Here is a 14,811-nt window from a genome sequence, read left to right as displayed (position 1 = left end):
AATAAAAGCAGAAAGAAAGCAGTGCGAGAAAAAAAATCAATTTTCTAGAAGCTGAGGAATTGACTTAATTTAAAAAGTAACTGAAATAAACATCTAGAAAATTGTGTCTAACAGTTACAGGACCAATAGCAGAACAAAGGAACTTGTTTTGGTGAGTTGAAGCTTTTTAAAAAATTTAATGTGATTTAACAGATATATTTAACTTGAATTGTAACTTATATGTTCATGCAGTAAATGCAATCTCAATTTTGTGTTGTTTAGAGCACATATTATAAAATGAAGTAGAAATATTTTCCTAAATGGGCAGCCGAATTAGATGAGAGTCAATATAATGACTGGGTTACAGCCCTATTGCCAATTTACACATTGCGTAAGATAAAAATGAATGGTTAATGGAATTATTTTTGCCCTTTTGACCTGTAATACAGGTCAGATTTTTCCCGCTTGTTCTTTGTGCCAACCACAGAAAAATCCATTTAAACCAGAGTGAGAGTGGCTTATATGGAAATGTGTTCTCCACAGACCCAAGATGGCAATATCATCTGTGAATATCATTCTTAATAGTTGAAATTGCACCGTTCCTTTTGAGTGTTTTAGTAGGACTGGATTGTGACTATTTTTTTGCTGTATTGAAGCTTAAACTATTTTTCTCTTTTTGTTGACACAAGTTTCCAAGGAGGACAAGAATACCTTCTTTTGTTTTTCTTTTTCCTTCTGAGATTTTCTAGACAGATTTTTCAGAACTTGAAATAAATATTCATTTGGGAATACATTTTTTTCTTTTATTTTCTTTCTCAAGAACTCTAAGGAGAGAAACAGATTTTTTAATTGAATGTAAAGTTGATCATGTTTTCATGTTGATATTGTTGAGTCTCAATCCAAATAAAAAGGGGTTTAACAATAACAGTACTTAAACTGAATAAAAACCTATTTGAAGAAATGAAATTAATGTATGTTTACCAATTATGAACGGTTTCTATTTGGTAAACGGTTGAACTAAATAGATGTAATCTATTCCTTCTAAAATCTAAATTAAAATACATTGCCTATTAATCTACAAATTACCTAAGATAAAATGTATAAAAAATATATAAACTAACTAAATTTACAGGATTAAAACCAAGCCAAAAATAAGAACTAAACTAATGTTTTCATTCTTTTTGTATCTTTGTTCTCTCTATGCATAATTGTCATATCAAATAATTCCAACCAAACAGACAAAGAAACCTTTACCACTTATTTCTCTTGTGTTTTACTATTGTCACCACTCCCAACAAACTAGATCTGGTCCAGTAGCATATCATGTTTCATTACAATATTCCTGATACATTAGTGCTAATCACACCCCAAATATGGTAGAGAATTGTGATTTGATAGTGATTGCTTTTCATTGTGGCATGAATAGAGCACGGCTCTCAGCTGCAATCCCTGCTTTGTATTTTGCTTTGGCATGTTCACAGTGCCACAGTGGGGTAAATCCTTGGAGGATAACCAGACCTGCTGGCCTGGCCAGAAGGTGGGCCCAAGTTGTCTTCTCTGGTCTTCTGCTTTCTTTTGGAGAGTTGAGGCTGGCAATATCAGTAAAGGACTGAGAGTTCATTGCGCTCGCCTTTCATTCTTAGAAAAGTTATTATTCTGAGAATAGCGAGTTTCTCACTATCCCTTTGTTTTCTCTGCCACCACGTTACTGGGGCTAAGAGATTTCTCTCTGTTCCCCAATTTGTGGTATCCCTCTTCTGTGGTGTAAATGGATAACGTTTCTTTCCACTTTCTGTTCAGGTCCCATTATCTTCTTTTGTTTGGGAGAATCTCAGAGTATAAACTTTGGTTATTTTTCAAGGTAGCCAGTCTCCCCTGGCTTTCTTTGTTTTCCTTTCCCACTCAAACTTGGGTTTATTCCTTTTTCCAGCTGTTTTTGCACTTTTTTTCCCCCTGATAAGCAGAGCACATGTTACGCACTTGCCATGGCCAAGTGATAGATCACACAGCCACTAACGCGTTTAGCACTTGGGTGCATTGCTCGATTATGCTGGTAGTTCACCTGGTAGGATTCCTGGATTGTGTCCAGGAGTTACAAGTTCAAACCTCACCTGGGGATACCATTACACATTTATTACATTTTGAGGTGATTGTATTATATTCTGACATTAATTCAGCATTTAATTTTTAAAATGCAAGTTCTTGTGTATTGTTTTTCTGTAAAGAGGTCAAGCAAAGTCAAAGCCAATGTAACAGTGGTTTTGCTTTGCTTTTGCTTTGTCATATATTTATTTTTTTTAATTTATTTTTTTATATAAATCCAGGGATCCAGTCACACTTTGCTCAAATATGAGCCAAGTTCCCTGCTGGTAATATATAGTATCTGAGGCCTGAGAACCTCTTGGTTACACCTCCTTTCCTTCTCTGTGAGGGTGCATGTAGTTACACAGCCCCTCTCTTTCAAGTCTTTCTCTCTCTGTCTCTTGTTCCTTTCAAGCTTTTCCTTCTCAAGACCCCTTATACTTCAGCTGATAAGAGGGGGGGAATTTAATTGAAAAAAGTTCTTCAAGCAACTCAAGTCACCTAGCTTTATTTGGAAAGACCTTGAGTTTAGTTTTCCCCATTTTATCTGGGCTGCCATCCTTCTTGTTCCATTATTTGTTCTCCTCTTTCTGCCATTTTCTCATGCTTAGTGTGGTGTTTTATTTTTAAGTGCTGAATTTCTTTACAAGCTCTTCCCACCGTGGCTTGTTGGCTCAGTGGTGACACGTTTGTCCTGAGTACTGATGGCCTGGATTCATATCCCACAATTTCTTTGGAGTTGTTTTTCTTTCTTTCTCATTTTACCTGTCCTTAGATCTAACTGTTCTGCACATATGTCTACCACCATTAAATTGGGATAGATCACATCACATCCTGGGTGAACCAACATCAGCCATGGTCTCATATCACTCTGTTTTTGGGGCAGAGAATATGATCAGGCGACCCTGAGCTCAGGCTTTAACAGATTTGTGGAGAAAATTTTTATACTTTTTGAAAAATTAATTTTCTCTTTTGCTTCTCAAATGTCTCCAGCTAGTGCACAACGTATGTGTTTCATAGAAATAAGCTCTTGCACCCAAAAAAGCGCACCCTATGTTGGATAATAAACAGTTTCTAGTTGGCAAAAAGCTTCACATCTTCCTAAATTTTAATGCATTGGGTGTAGCTGTAGTAATCTTCGTTTGTGAAGTGCAGTATATTAGGAGTAGGGTGCTGTTTGGAACAGAGCACTATTTACATGTGGTGCCAAGATAATTTTTAGATACTGAGTACAATTATGTCATTAATTAAAAAAAAAATCTTATGTAACTCTGAGATGATCAGTCAGGTGTATTGACCCTAAGTTATTTATCAATTATTTACCATGAGCACACCAGCAAAGGCAGCAAGGATAATGGCAACGACTATGAAGTAAAGACAGCGTCTCATAGGGTACTCTCTCCCAATAAAGCTCCTGAGAAAAACAGAGAGAAATCCAAACATCAGTAAAATGTCCTCTTTAAAACATTATAAATAATTAAAACACAGTAATCTAAGCAGATTGAATTAATTAAACAAGTCATACACTTTACGGCACAGAGGACAGCGAACTTGATTCTTCATTGTTGAAGGGGGACCCTGAAAAAATAGACTTGAGATTGTAAATGCTCTTTATATTTCTTAGCAGTAATAATGTTGTGAGTAAGGTAGTTTCTGACCAGGAATGTTTGGCCACAGTGTCCACAGCTCACTCTTGTTCCACCATATTGCCACTCAGTTCCGCTCAATCCATAACCTGTCAGATCTATCACCCTCCTACTGAAAACAAACAGAACACAATCAGACTAAAACATTAATTGAAAAAAAGTGAAAACCACCCATGTTCTGCATTTTGTTTTATTTATTCCCCTGGATCCAGTTATAATGTTTGTGTAAAAAAAAAAACTCAATTCAATTTATATGGTCATTTTTCAGCCTCTTTCTCCTTCAGGATTAAAAAAAAGCTGTTTTTGTTACTGGGTCTTTATAACTGATGTATGTGAATGAGTTATTTTTCAACTGGCTGTGAGGCCAAGGGAAAAACAAATTTATGTTCATTTTGGATCAGTGGATCCCCTCTGAAAGGAATTTAAAAAAAATCTTGAAAGGAGAAACGGTACATGCCAGCTGTAATGTGGCAGCTCACCCAGGAGTGGATTGGAACCCCAAACCCCCAGGCTTGGGAGACTAGAGCAAACAGGGTGAGCCGCCAACAGAGCATTAGAGAAATAGGCCTCAAGTGCAGAGACACACAAACAACCCCTCTGGACATTAAGAGTGCCAGAAAAAAATGAAACACAAGAGGAAAACTTAAGATATCAGGGGAAAACTGATTAGCTCAAAATTACTGAGCAAAAGAAAACAAAAGGCAAGAGAGTTTCCCAAAACAAAAGTGAGGGACAAGATGAGACAAAAGAAATTAAAGATAGAACACCGTCACTGGCAAAGAAAAAGAGGGGAAACAAAAAACACAACTTATTTCATTTCTAATTATTTATTTATACCAAAAATGTTGACTCCCAAGAGAAACCCCTCCAGTATGTCCTGGGTCTACCCCAGGGCCTCCTTCCAGTTGGACATGCCTGGTATACTTCCAGTGGGAGGCGTCCAGGAGGCATCCTCATCAGATGCCCAAACCACCTCAACTGACTCCTCTCGACAGAAAGGAGCAGTGACTCTACTCCTAGCTCCTCCCTAGTCACTGAGCCCCTCACCCGATCACGGAGATTATGCCCAGCAACCCATCAGATAAAGCTCATTTCGGCCTCTTGTATCCGGAATCTCGTTCTTTTGGTCATTATCCAGAGCTCATAACCATAAGTGGGTATGTAGACTGACTGGTAAATTGAGAGCTTTGCTTTATGGCTCAGCTCTCTCTTCACCACAACAGTATGGTACAGTCTGCACCCTAACTACAGTCAACTTCATGATCCCTCTTCCCATCTCTTGTGAACAAGAACCTGAGATACTTGAACTCCTTCACTTGGGGTAGGTTCTCGCCCCCTACCTGAAGGGAGCATGCCATCTGTTTCCCTGAGATGACCATGGCCTCAGATTTGGAGGTGCTGATCCACATACCGACCGCTTCTCACTCGGCTGCAAACTGCTCAAGTGAATGCTGGAGGCCTCCATGCGAAGAACCCAGAAGAACAACGTCATCCACAAAAAGCAGAGTTGCCACCTCCCGAGCCCCACAATAGAAGCCTTCCTGTCCCAGGCTACTCCTCCTCACCACCCTGACCATGAACATTAGAAACAGGATTGGAGACAAGGCACAACCCTGACAAAATCCAATGCCCACATTGAACAAGCTTGACTTACTGTCAAGGATGCAAACACAACTCAAACTCTGAAAGTACAAGGACTGTACGGCTAGCCAGAGCAACCCTAGCACCCCATACTCCCGGAGCACCTCCCACAGAATCTCTCTTGGAACACAGTCATATTGCTTCTCCAAATCCACAAAGCATGTGTAGAGTGGAGTAGCAAATTCCCATGCCCCCTCAGTCATCTGTGATAAAGTAAAGAGTTTGTCCATAGTTCCCCGACCAGGACAAAATCTGCATTGTTCCTTCAAAATCCTAGGTTTGACTATCGGACGGATTCTCCTTTCCAGCACCTTGGCATAGACTTTCCCAGGGAGGCTGATAAGTGTGATGTCATGATAACTGCCACACTTTCTCTGGTCCCCTGTTTTAAAAATAGGAACCACCACCTCTGTTTGCCAATCCAAAGGCACCGTCCCAGAGTTCCATGCAATATTGTATATGCATGTCATCCACTGTGATCTTTTTCACCACCTCAGTGACTTCAGACAAGGAAATGGAATCTGAAACCCCAAACACATCTGGCCATACCTCCTGCACAGGAGGCATGTCTCTAGGGTTAAGGAGTTCCTCAAAGTGCTCCTTCCAACACCCAACAATACGCTAAACCAAGTTCATAGTTTCACCATCCTTGCTGAACACAGCTTGAACAGTGTTCCCTCTCCCCCTCCTGAGCTGTTGGAGTATTTTCCAGAACCTCTTTGAGGCTGCCCGGAAGTTATTCCTCATTGCCTCTCCAAAATCTTCCAATGATCTGGATTTTGCCTCAGCAATTGCCACAGCTGCAGGCTATTTCACCTGCCAGTACCCATCTGCAGAATCGGAAGTTCCCTGAGCCAGCCAAACCCGAAACGCCTTCTTCTTCTGCTTGACAGTTTCCCTCACCCCCAGTGTCCACCAATGGGTTCTTGGGTTGCCGCCATTACAAGCACAGACAAGCTTTTGACCACAGCTATATGCCGCCACTTTCACGATGGAAGTCTATTCCGACTCCATTCCCCATACCTCCTCCGGAACATGTGAGAAGTTGAAATCCATCCAGACAGAGTCATCTGCTAGCTTTTCCCAGCACACTCTTACTATATGTTTGGGCTTACCAGGTCTGTCCAGCAGCTTTCTTCACCATTCTCCACTTACCATCAGAGGTTGACAGCTCAGCCCTCTCTTTACTCGAGTGTCCAAAACATATGGCCTCAGATCAGAAGACATGACCACAAGGTTGATTATTGACCCAGGCTGCTCTTGTACCAAGTACAACCTTATGTTCCAAACATGATGTTCGCTATGGACAAACCATGACTACCACAGAAGTCCAACAACATCACAACGCTCAGGTTCAGATCAGGCATGCCGTTCCTCTCAATCACTCCTCTTCAGGTTTCCCAGGCATTGCTAACCTGAGCTTTGACGCCCCCCAGCAAAAAAGTTTTCCTCTCTGCAAGCTCAAGCTGCATTGTTTCTGCATTGTTTTCTGCAAGCGACCCTCTTGTTTACTAGGACAATCTCCAGTTTGGTTCCAGAGCCCACACTGTGTGTAGAGGTGAGCCCAAATATATCTAGCTGGTATCTCTCAACCTCACGCACTAGCTCTGTCTCTTCCCCCCATTGAGGTTACATTCCACATACCAAACCCAGTTTCCACTGCCAAGTTCCACAACACTAGGGGCCTCTTCGCACAGCTCTGTGCCCGATGGGCATTGCCTACTCTGGATCTTGCGGGTGGTGAGCCCACATGATCCTCCCACACTGCCATTTGGGGCTGAGCCTGGCCGTGTTATGTGGGCTGCCTGGCCATCATTGAACACTACCCCCCAAGCCTGGCTCCAGGGGTAGGTCCTGGTAACCTTCTCTTTGGCAGGGTACACTGAGTTCTAATGGTTGTATTCATAGGAATGCTTCTTGGAACATGTTTGTCTGGATCTTCACTCCAGGGTTTGCCATGGGAGACCCTACTGGGAGCTAACAGCTCCCGATGACACAAGACCTTCCGCCACGACAAGGCCCTGATCCAGGAAGGGTGTCCCAAACAACAACCCCCTAAATAGTGCAATTTAAAAATTTAGAAATCTCATATTAATATACCACAGCATTGTGTACTACATAGTGTAGAGGACAATGTTTGAGATTCAACCTTGTTTGAAGTGTTGTGGTGGTGTAAATGCATTATACTGAAGTGTAAATGCTCACAATAGCGTAGGCTCTGTGTTGCATCAATGTAGAAGTATAATTGGCCTTAACATGTGTCCTTTCTTGAGTCAATAAAAATTTTTAATCAAAATACACAATACACACATGTTGTAATTTACAGTAGTGAACATGAGTTTCTCTATAACTGAAACTTGCATTAACTTCCAATAGTATTGAAATCTCTAAAGCTTAAATTTTGAGTCTGTTTCTACTTTTTAATTCTCCTGAATTTTAATTTCTTACCAGTGTGGACGGGGACAGGCCACTCTCTGTGCAGACGCCCTGCAGATCAGGAGACAGTTACAGGAGCAGCGCACAAACATCTTTCCTGCAGGCGGGCTCTTTATCGGCTGTATTATGTGTGGGGGTGGAAAATGCAAAAAAATATAATCTTGCTCTTCAAAGGATGCACAATGAAAGTAATAAAAATAACAAGAAAGTCAGTGAGTTCAGTAAATGTCATTAAAGTCAGAAACCCACATCAGTTTGCATACCGGACTAACAGATCTACAGAAGATGCAATAGCCATCGCTTTCCACTCAGTGCTGAGTCAATTGGAGAAACGGAGGAGCTATGTCAGGATGCTCTTCATTGACTACAGCTCTGCCTTTAATACAGACCAGACCTTTTGATCCCCAAGTTAGTTGATCTGGGGTTTCCACCATTAACCTGCTACTGGATCAAAGACTTTCTGACCAACCGACCCCAGCAGGTGAAACTGGGTTGTCACTTCTCCTCCGTCCGTACCCTCAGCACCGGCTCCCCCCAAGGATGTGTGTTGAGCCCACTTCTCTTTTCATTCTACACATCCGACTGCAGTCCTGCCAACATCACAGTGAAATTTGCTGATGACACAACGGTGGTGGGACTGATAACAAGAGGAGACGAGACGGCCTACAGAGATGAGGTCCTGAAACTTGGTGAGTGGAGTGTAGCTAACAACCTGGCACTGAATATCACTAAGACTAAAGAACTCATCCTGGACTTCCAACGGAACAGGACCACTCCTGCCCCCTTACACATGAACCGTGAATATGTGTAGCAAGTGGAATCTTTCAAATTCCTTGGTATTCACATCTCTGCAGACCTCTCTTGGACAGTCAACACCTCTGCACTGTTTAAGAAGGCCCAGCAGTGGCTTCATTTCCTGAGGGTGCTCAGGAAGGAGCAACTACACACGTGCCTGCTGTTGACCTTCTACCGCTCCACCATAGAGAGCCTACTGACCTATGCTGTGACAGTGTGGCACTCCAGCTGCAAAGAGGCTGACAGAAAGAGGCTGCAGAGGGTGACTGCAGAAAAAATCATTGGCTGCTCTCTGCCTTCCATAAACTCCATTCTATAATTCTCACTGTCTCCGTAGGGCCAGGAACATTCTGAAGGATAACACCCATCCTGGCTTCCACCTCCTTAACCTTTTACCTTCTGGTAGGTCCATACTGGCCAAAACAAACAGACTCAGGGACAGCTTCTTTCCCAAAGTCATCAAGTTGCTAAATGGAAATCTGCACTAACTGACATTTACAGTGTCTCATCTGTTTTGTCTGTCCTATTTGTCTATTGGGTACTTATATGTTGAGTTCTTGTCTGTGCACAGTAGCATTTTTTACACAGTTTGTTTTTATTAGTTAGTTGTAACTTTTTTATTTAAATATTGCATTGTGGGCACTTTTTAAGGAGCAGCAATTGCGTTGTATTATGTATACTGTGTATGCTGTGTATAATGACAATAAAGGCTTACTATTCTATTCTAAAAATCATTAAGGGTCAATAAAGGTAGGTAAATACATTATATTGCCAAAAGTATTCACTCATCCATCCAAATAATTGAATTCAGGTGTTCCATTCACTTCCAATGCCACAGGAGTATAAAACCAAACACATAGGTCTGCAGACTGCTTATACAAATATTGGTGAAAGAATGGGTCACTCTAAAGAGCTAAGTGAATTCCAGAGTGGATCATGTGAGGATGCCACCTGTGCAACAAGTCCTCTTGTGAAATTGTTTCATTACTAAAAGCATCAAATGCAGTAGTGTAAAGCCCCCATGGAACTCTAGAGCAGTGGCAAGCCAATGAGTTTGGCCATTGCCATGAAAACGGCACTTATCTGACTGCATTGTGGCCAGTGTACAATTTGGTGGTGGAAGGATTATGGTGTATATATAATTAATATATAAATGGTATATAAATGAACTCTTAATGCTTCAGTGTACTAAGAGATTTTGGACAATTTCATGATCCCAACTTTGAAGGAACATTTTGTGGTTGGCCCCTTCCTGTTCCAACATAACTGGACTCACGTAAAGACGGTAAAGACATAGATGAGTGAGTTTGGTGTGGAAGAACTTGATTGGCCTGCACAGAGATCTGACCTCAACCTGATAGAACACTTCTGGGATGAATTATAACGGAGACTGCAAAGCAGGTCTTGTCCAAAATCAATGTCTGGAATCACAAATGTGCTTCTGGAAGAATGGTCAAAAATTCCCAAAGACCCACTTCTAAGCCTAGTGGAAATCTTTCCCAGAGGAACTGAAGCTGTTATAGATGCAAATAGTCAGTAAATGTCAGTAATTATCAATAAGATCAGTAAATGTCAGTACAGATCAGTAAGCTTCAATAATAGTCTGTAAATGTCAGTAAAGGTCGGTAAAAGGCAATAAGGCTCATCAGTATGGATGCTAACTTTCTGAAATCAAAATAAGGAACGGAGGGGCCATGGGACCAGTATGTACTTGTAAATCCTTTTCGACTGTATTAAATCAGATAAAACATTGTTGTGATATTTATTAAGCCAACTGCTATCAGTAAAGTCAATGCCTGCCAGTAGCCTTTTTGAACAATTGCAAAGCAGAATTTGTCATTAATATCAGTAATGGTCAGTAAAATTCAGTACCGATCAGTAGGTGTCAGGAATGATCAGGGTTACTCACTGTGGCCTCCTGACAGACCCCGCACTTTACAATTCTCTGAGTGCTCTCAGATTTTACACTGATGAGAGCTCCACACACACTGCAGCTCAGCGACAGTGAGCCATCACCTGCTACCGCTGAGTATGGAGGGGGATCATCCTGATTCGGGGAGGCCTCATGACCTGGGGACGCCTCATAACCTGGGAGGGCATCCTGACTTGGGGGGTGCGAAGGCACATCTGAGGAGAAGCAGTAGGAATTAAGAAAAGGGGAACATGCAGAAGGAAAAGAAAGAGGGAAAAGACAAGTAGAGAAAGGGCTGTTTGAATTTGATGACATTTCCAAGTGGCCCAGTACATTCAGAATCAATTCCTTAGTTCTTGATCCTTAAATCCAAGATACAAGGAAGGTTTACATCACATATTTAAACAAACAGAAACCAACTGAATTAATAATTCTAATTCTAGTTAATTTCTTACATCTTTCCACATCAGCTGGAATTATTAGAAACTACAATAAATTATTATTATGCAATGTTTGTCAATTGATGTCACTCTACTATGGCAATCTAGCAGTTTATTGCCTATACATCCTAACAACCACCTCCACTTACATAGTAACCATGCAACAATACACTACCAAACACCAGATACCATATCAACCACCTAAGCACATCCTAAACACCACCTCCATACCATAGCAATCACACATCAAAACACTACCAAACACAAGATACCATAGGCCCATGCTAAAGTTGACTATGTGATATATGTTCCTGATATCATGTATAAATGTCCAATGTCATATGTGGAATACAGAGCACTGGTCATATGATAAAATGCTACTATTTACCTTACTGTCGATAACTGGTTGATAAGGCTGTATAAAAATACACTTTGCTTGAGAAAACAGTCTCTACAGATAACGCCAGTATCACACAGTATCGGTTAGCACCAATCATTCAAGACAACTCACATGGATCATATGAAGTGCTAATCTCTGTAAACTGGCCACAAATATGGATGATGACCTCAGACCAGAGTGGTCAACAAAACATAACTTGCCTGAGTATATATTTTAAATATAATCTGTTATCTGAAAATATTAGCAATGTTAGAAAATCTGATCTATAATTTATGTAACTGGTTATAACTATATATTTCCTTTATAATATATATTAAGCTATATTATGAGAATAGTTGCTTAATTGTTTTGTGACATAATTACAAAATAAAGAAAATGAGCTAAAAATGTATTAATAATTGACTTAAGGGAGAATGTCAATAAAGAAGGCTTTATGTCTGTTATAATGTAACATTTGGAAAACCCTAAAAATATTACAGCTACACAGAAAAGAATAATGGTGTCTAATGCGTAGTACTACAGTTAATAATAATGAAATTGGTCACTCTGAGTTGGCCTGTGTGCTCTGTGAGACCTAAGAATCTTATCAGTTCTTCTGTAGAAGCCCATTGTAGTCGAGCAGAATTCTGGTAAACGTGAACAAATATTTTACCTGAACAAAGGCTCTTATAGAAACTGGGTCTTATCTTCAAAGCACCTTTTAGAGCCAATGCTAAGGCCTGAGAACTGATAATTTTTTTATAATCAAGTTTGCTGTAATGGATGGGCAAGTTGTCAACAGCTATTTTGCAGCAGTTTTATTGTTGGCAGCAAAACACTACCAAACACCAGATACCATAGACCAAGACTAAAGTTGACAATGTGATATACTTTCCTGATATCATGCATAAATGTGCAAAGTCTTATGTGGAATACAGAGCATTGGTCATATGAAAGAATCTACTACATCAGTATCACACAGTATCTTGTAGCACCAATCCTTCAAGAAAATTCACATGGGCCATGTGAACTGCTTTAAAACCTTGTTTTAAAATGAAATATTTTACTACATCTGAGAGGGGGGTCAATATCAATTTTTTTCATTTATTACAACAATCAGTTTTGCTTTTTTTTTTAATTTGATTTCTAAACAATTTTCCATATATTGTCTTATTGCTCTAAGACTGCAAGGGAAGCTCATCCATCCACCCATCCATTATCTGTAACCGCTTATCCAATTTAGGGTCGCGGGGGTCCAGAGCCTACCTGGAATCATCGGGCGCAAGGCGGGAATACACCCTGGAGGGGGCACCAGTCCTTCACAGGGCAACACAGACACACACACATTCACTCACACCTACAGAGGGGAGAACACACCAACTCCTCACAGACAGTCACCTGGAGCGGGAATCGAACCCACAACCTCCAGGCCCCTGGAGCTGTGTGACTGCGACACTACCTGCTGCGCCACCCTGTAGGGAAGCTCAGCTTCCCCTTAAATGTCAGAAAAAAGTGATCAAATATATACTGTTGTGTGTACATGTCATTGAATAAATGTGCACTACAACGCGCTCAACTTTTGTTCAGATTCAGCTTCTTATCACTGGTAAAGACGCGGCTTTCCTCTCAATCATTCCCTTCACGGTGCTTTAAACGGTGTGGACGTTCAGAGTTAAATTGCGAAGCAGCAAAGTGCAGGGAAACGAGACGAGTCATTGGATAAATGCTGGGCTTTGTCCCGCCCATCGGACGCTCAGCGTCTCTGGGGGTCTATGGGGCAGTGGGCTGGCCTCGGCTGGCCCGGACGCTCAGCTTCTGCATGATGATTGGATGATCTGTCTGAGGCTGAATCCCTTTTGATTGACAGTGAAATGACCGAATCAGCGATCCTTTGGTGTAAAGATCCGTGGGAGCATTACATTTTCATTCTGTTCTGAGTTGAACCAGACTTTCTTAAACCTTTTAGCGGCAACGACTAGCGACAAATCGAGCTTCTATTTCTGGTGGGTTTTTTTGTAGCTGCTTGTGTTTGTAGACTGACTTCTATCACTCTTTCTGACTTCTATCGCAGTTTCTGTTTAAAGCACCTTGAATCTGTGGGAAAGCCGCGTCTTTACCAGTGATAAGAAGCTGATTCTGAACAAAAGTTGAGCGCGTTGTAGTGCACATTTATTCAATGACATGTACACACAACAGTATACATTTGATCACTTATTTTTTGACATTTTAGGGGAAGATGAGCTTCCCTTGCAGTCTTAGAGCAGTCGCCTCTGATGTTACAATTAGCAACAACTAGACCACTACCTGTGATGCCATTACAACCACACATGTAAAATAACTGAAATTAAATAATTATTAAAATAGTTTCCCAAAAAGTATATAAAAAAAAGAATGAAGCCAAAAGGTTACAATTAAGTTTTAGGGAGCCTTTAATCATTTCTTGTAATGATGTCAAACTGTCTTTATCCTGCTGCCATACCACTGATGAATGAGAGCTCTGAGGTGGACTCTAAAATATATATTTATGGATTTTAAAATCTGCTTCAGAATAAACAGTTTGGAAAGCAAGACCTTGTGTCTGAGTTATAAATGAACAATAATCATTACAGTGTTGCTGCCAACTCTCTTGGGAAGTTTGCTCAGGGTGAGCCATGCATCTCCACAGCTTCTAATAATGTAAATCTAGTTTAACAGTTTAGTAAAATGATTAGTCAAATGGCATCACAAATCAGTGAGGCTACATTTAGGAATTAGGTTCAATGGATTTTCTCAATTTTCAGTGCAATCAAAACACAGAAGAAAGGTAGACTTTATTTATCTGGTGGTAATGACACTTCATGTTTTAGTGTTAGTGTCAACCCAAATAGGAAGCCTGGGATTTTTTTTTTTTAGACGATCATTTAGACAAATGCTCAGTTACAGAGTGGATCGACATGATGAAATCCTACACCAAAAAACAGAATTACACTGTAGCTGAGCAATCAAGTGAAATACAGTGTAGGTGGACGGATAGAGCTAGAGAACAGGTACATGCTTTAGCGGCACTTAATGTCAGAGAAAACCCAAACATTATTTACAACATACCGAAGCAGTACATCATCATGCCTGCAACTTCCAGATTTGAATGCTGGTTGATGGCTGATTGATGTATTTTAGATGTTGATTTAAATGTATCAATTTAATCATGTAAATATTTGTTTTATTAATTTCATTAAATGTGAAAAATATATTATCAATTATTTGTTATTATTTAGTAACTGATAGTTATTCGAGGGCAGCACAGTGGTGCAGCAGGTAGTGTCGCAGTCACACAGCTCCAGGGACCTGGAGGTTGTGGGTCTGAGTCCCACTCCAGGTGTCTGTGTGTGAGGAGTTTGGTGTGTTCTCCCCGTGTCTGTGTGGGTTTCCTCCCACACTCCATAAACACATGTTGGTAGGTGGATTGGTGACTCAAGTGTCCATAGGTGTGAGTATGTGTCGCACTGTGAAGGACACACTGTG

The 14,811-nt window shown here is 40.7% G+C and overlaps 1 protein-coding gene across 1 annotated transcript; it reads right to left on the bottom strand.

Moving 5' to 3' along the window:
• Positions 1–1,454: 1,454 nt before the first annotated feature.
• Positions 1,455–14,413, bottom strand: LOC136691417 (type 1 phosphatidylinositol 4,5-bisphosphate 4-phosphatase-like). The gene is made up of 7 exons (XM_066663979.1): positions 14,395–14,413; positions 10,489–10,706; positions 7,797–7,903; positions 3,720–3,819; positions 3,587–3,639; positions 3,385–3,475; positions 1,455–1,568 (listed from the first exon to the last, which is right to left on the bottom strand). Exons 1-7 carry the CDS (start codon positions 14,411–14,413, stop codon positions 1,455–1,457), a joined length of 702 nt encoding a protein of 233 aa, XP_066520076.1.
• Positions 14,414–14,811: the final 398 nt, after the last annotated feature.

The sequence above is a fragment of the Hoplias malabaricus genome, chromosome 3 (genome assembly GCF_029633855.1).
Source record: "Hoplias malabaricus isolate fHopMal1 chromosome 3, fHopMal1.hap1, whole genome shotgun sequence".
NCBI lineage: Eukaryota > Metazoa > Chordata > Actinopteri > Characiformes > Erythrinidae > Hoplias > Hoplias malabaricus.
Note: the sequence above shows the minus strand (reverse complement) of the source record. Positions and strands in the feature narration are given on the sequence as shown.

Coding starts and splice junctions, on each gene's coding strand:
- LOC136691417 (XM_066663979.1), bottom strand. Junction 3,476..3,586: donor TGTCCTCTGTGCCGTAAAGT/GTATGACTTGTT, acceptor TGTTTTTCTCAG/GAGCTTTATTGGGAGAGAGT. Junction 1,569..3,384: donor CCTTTGCTGGTGTGCTCATG/GTAAATAATTGA, acceptor TGATATTGCCAG/CCTCAACTCTCCAAAAGAAA.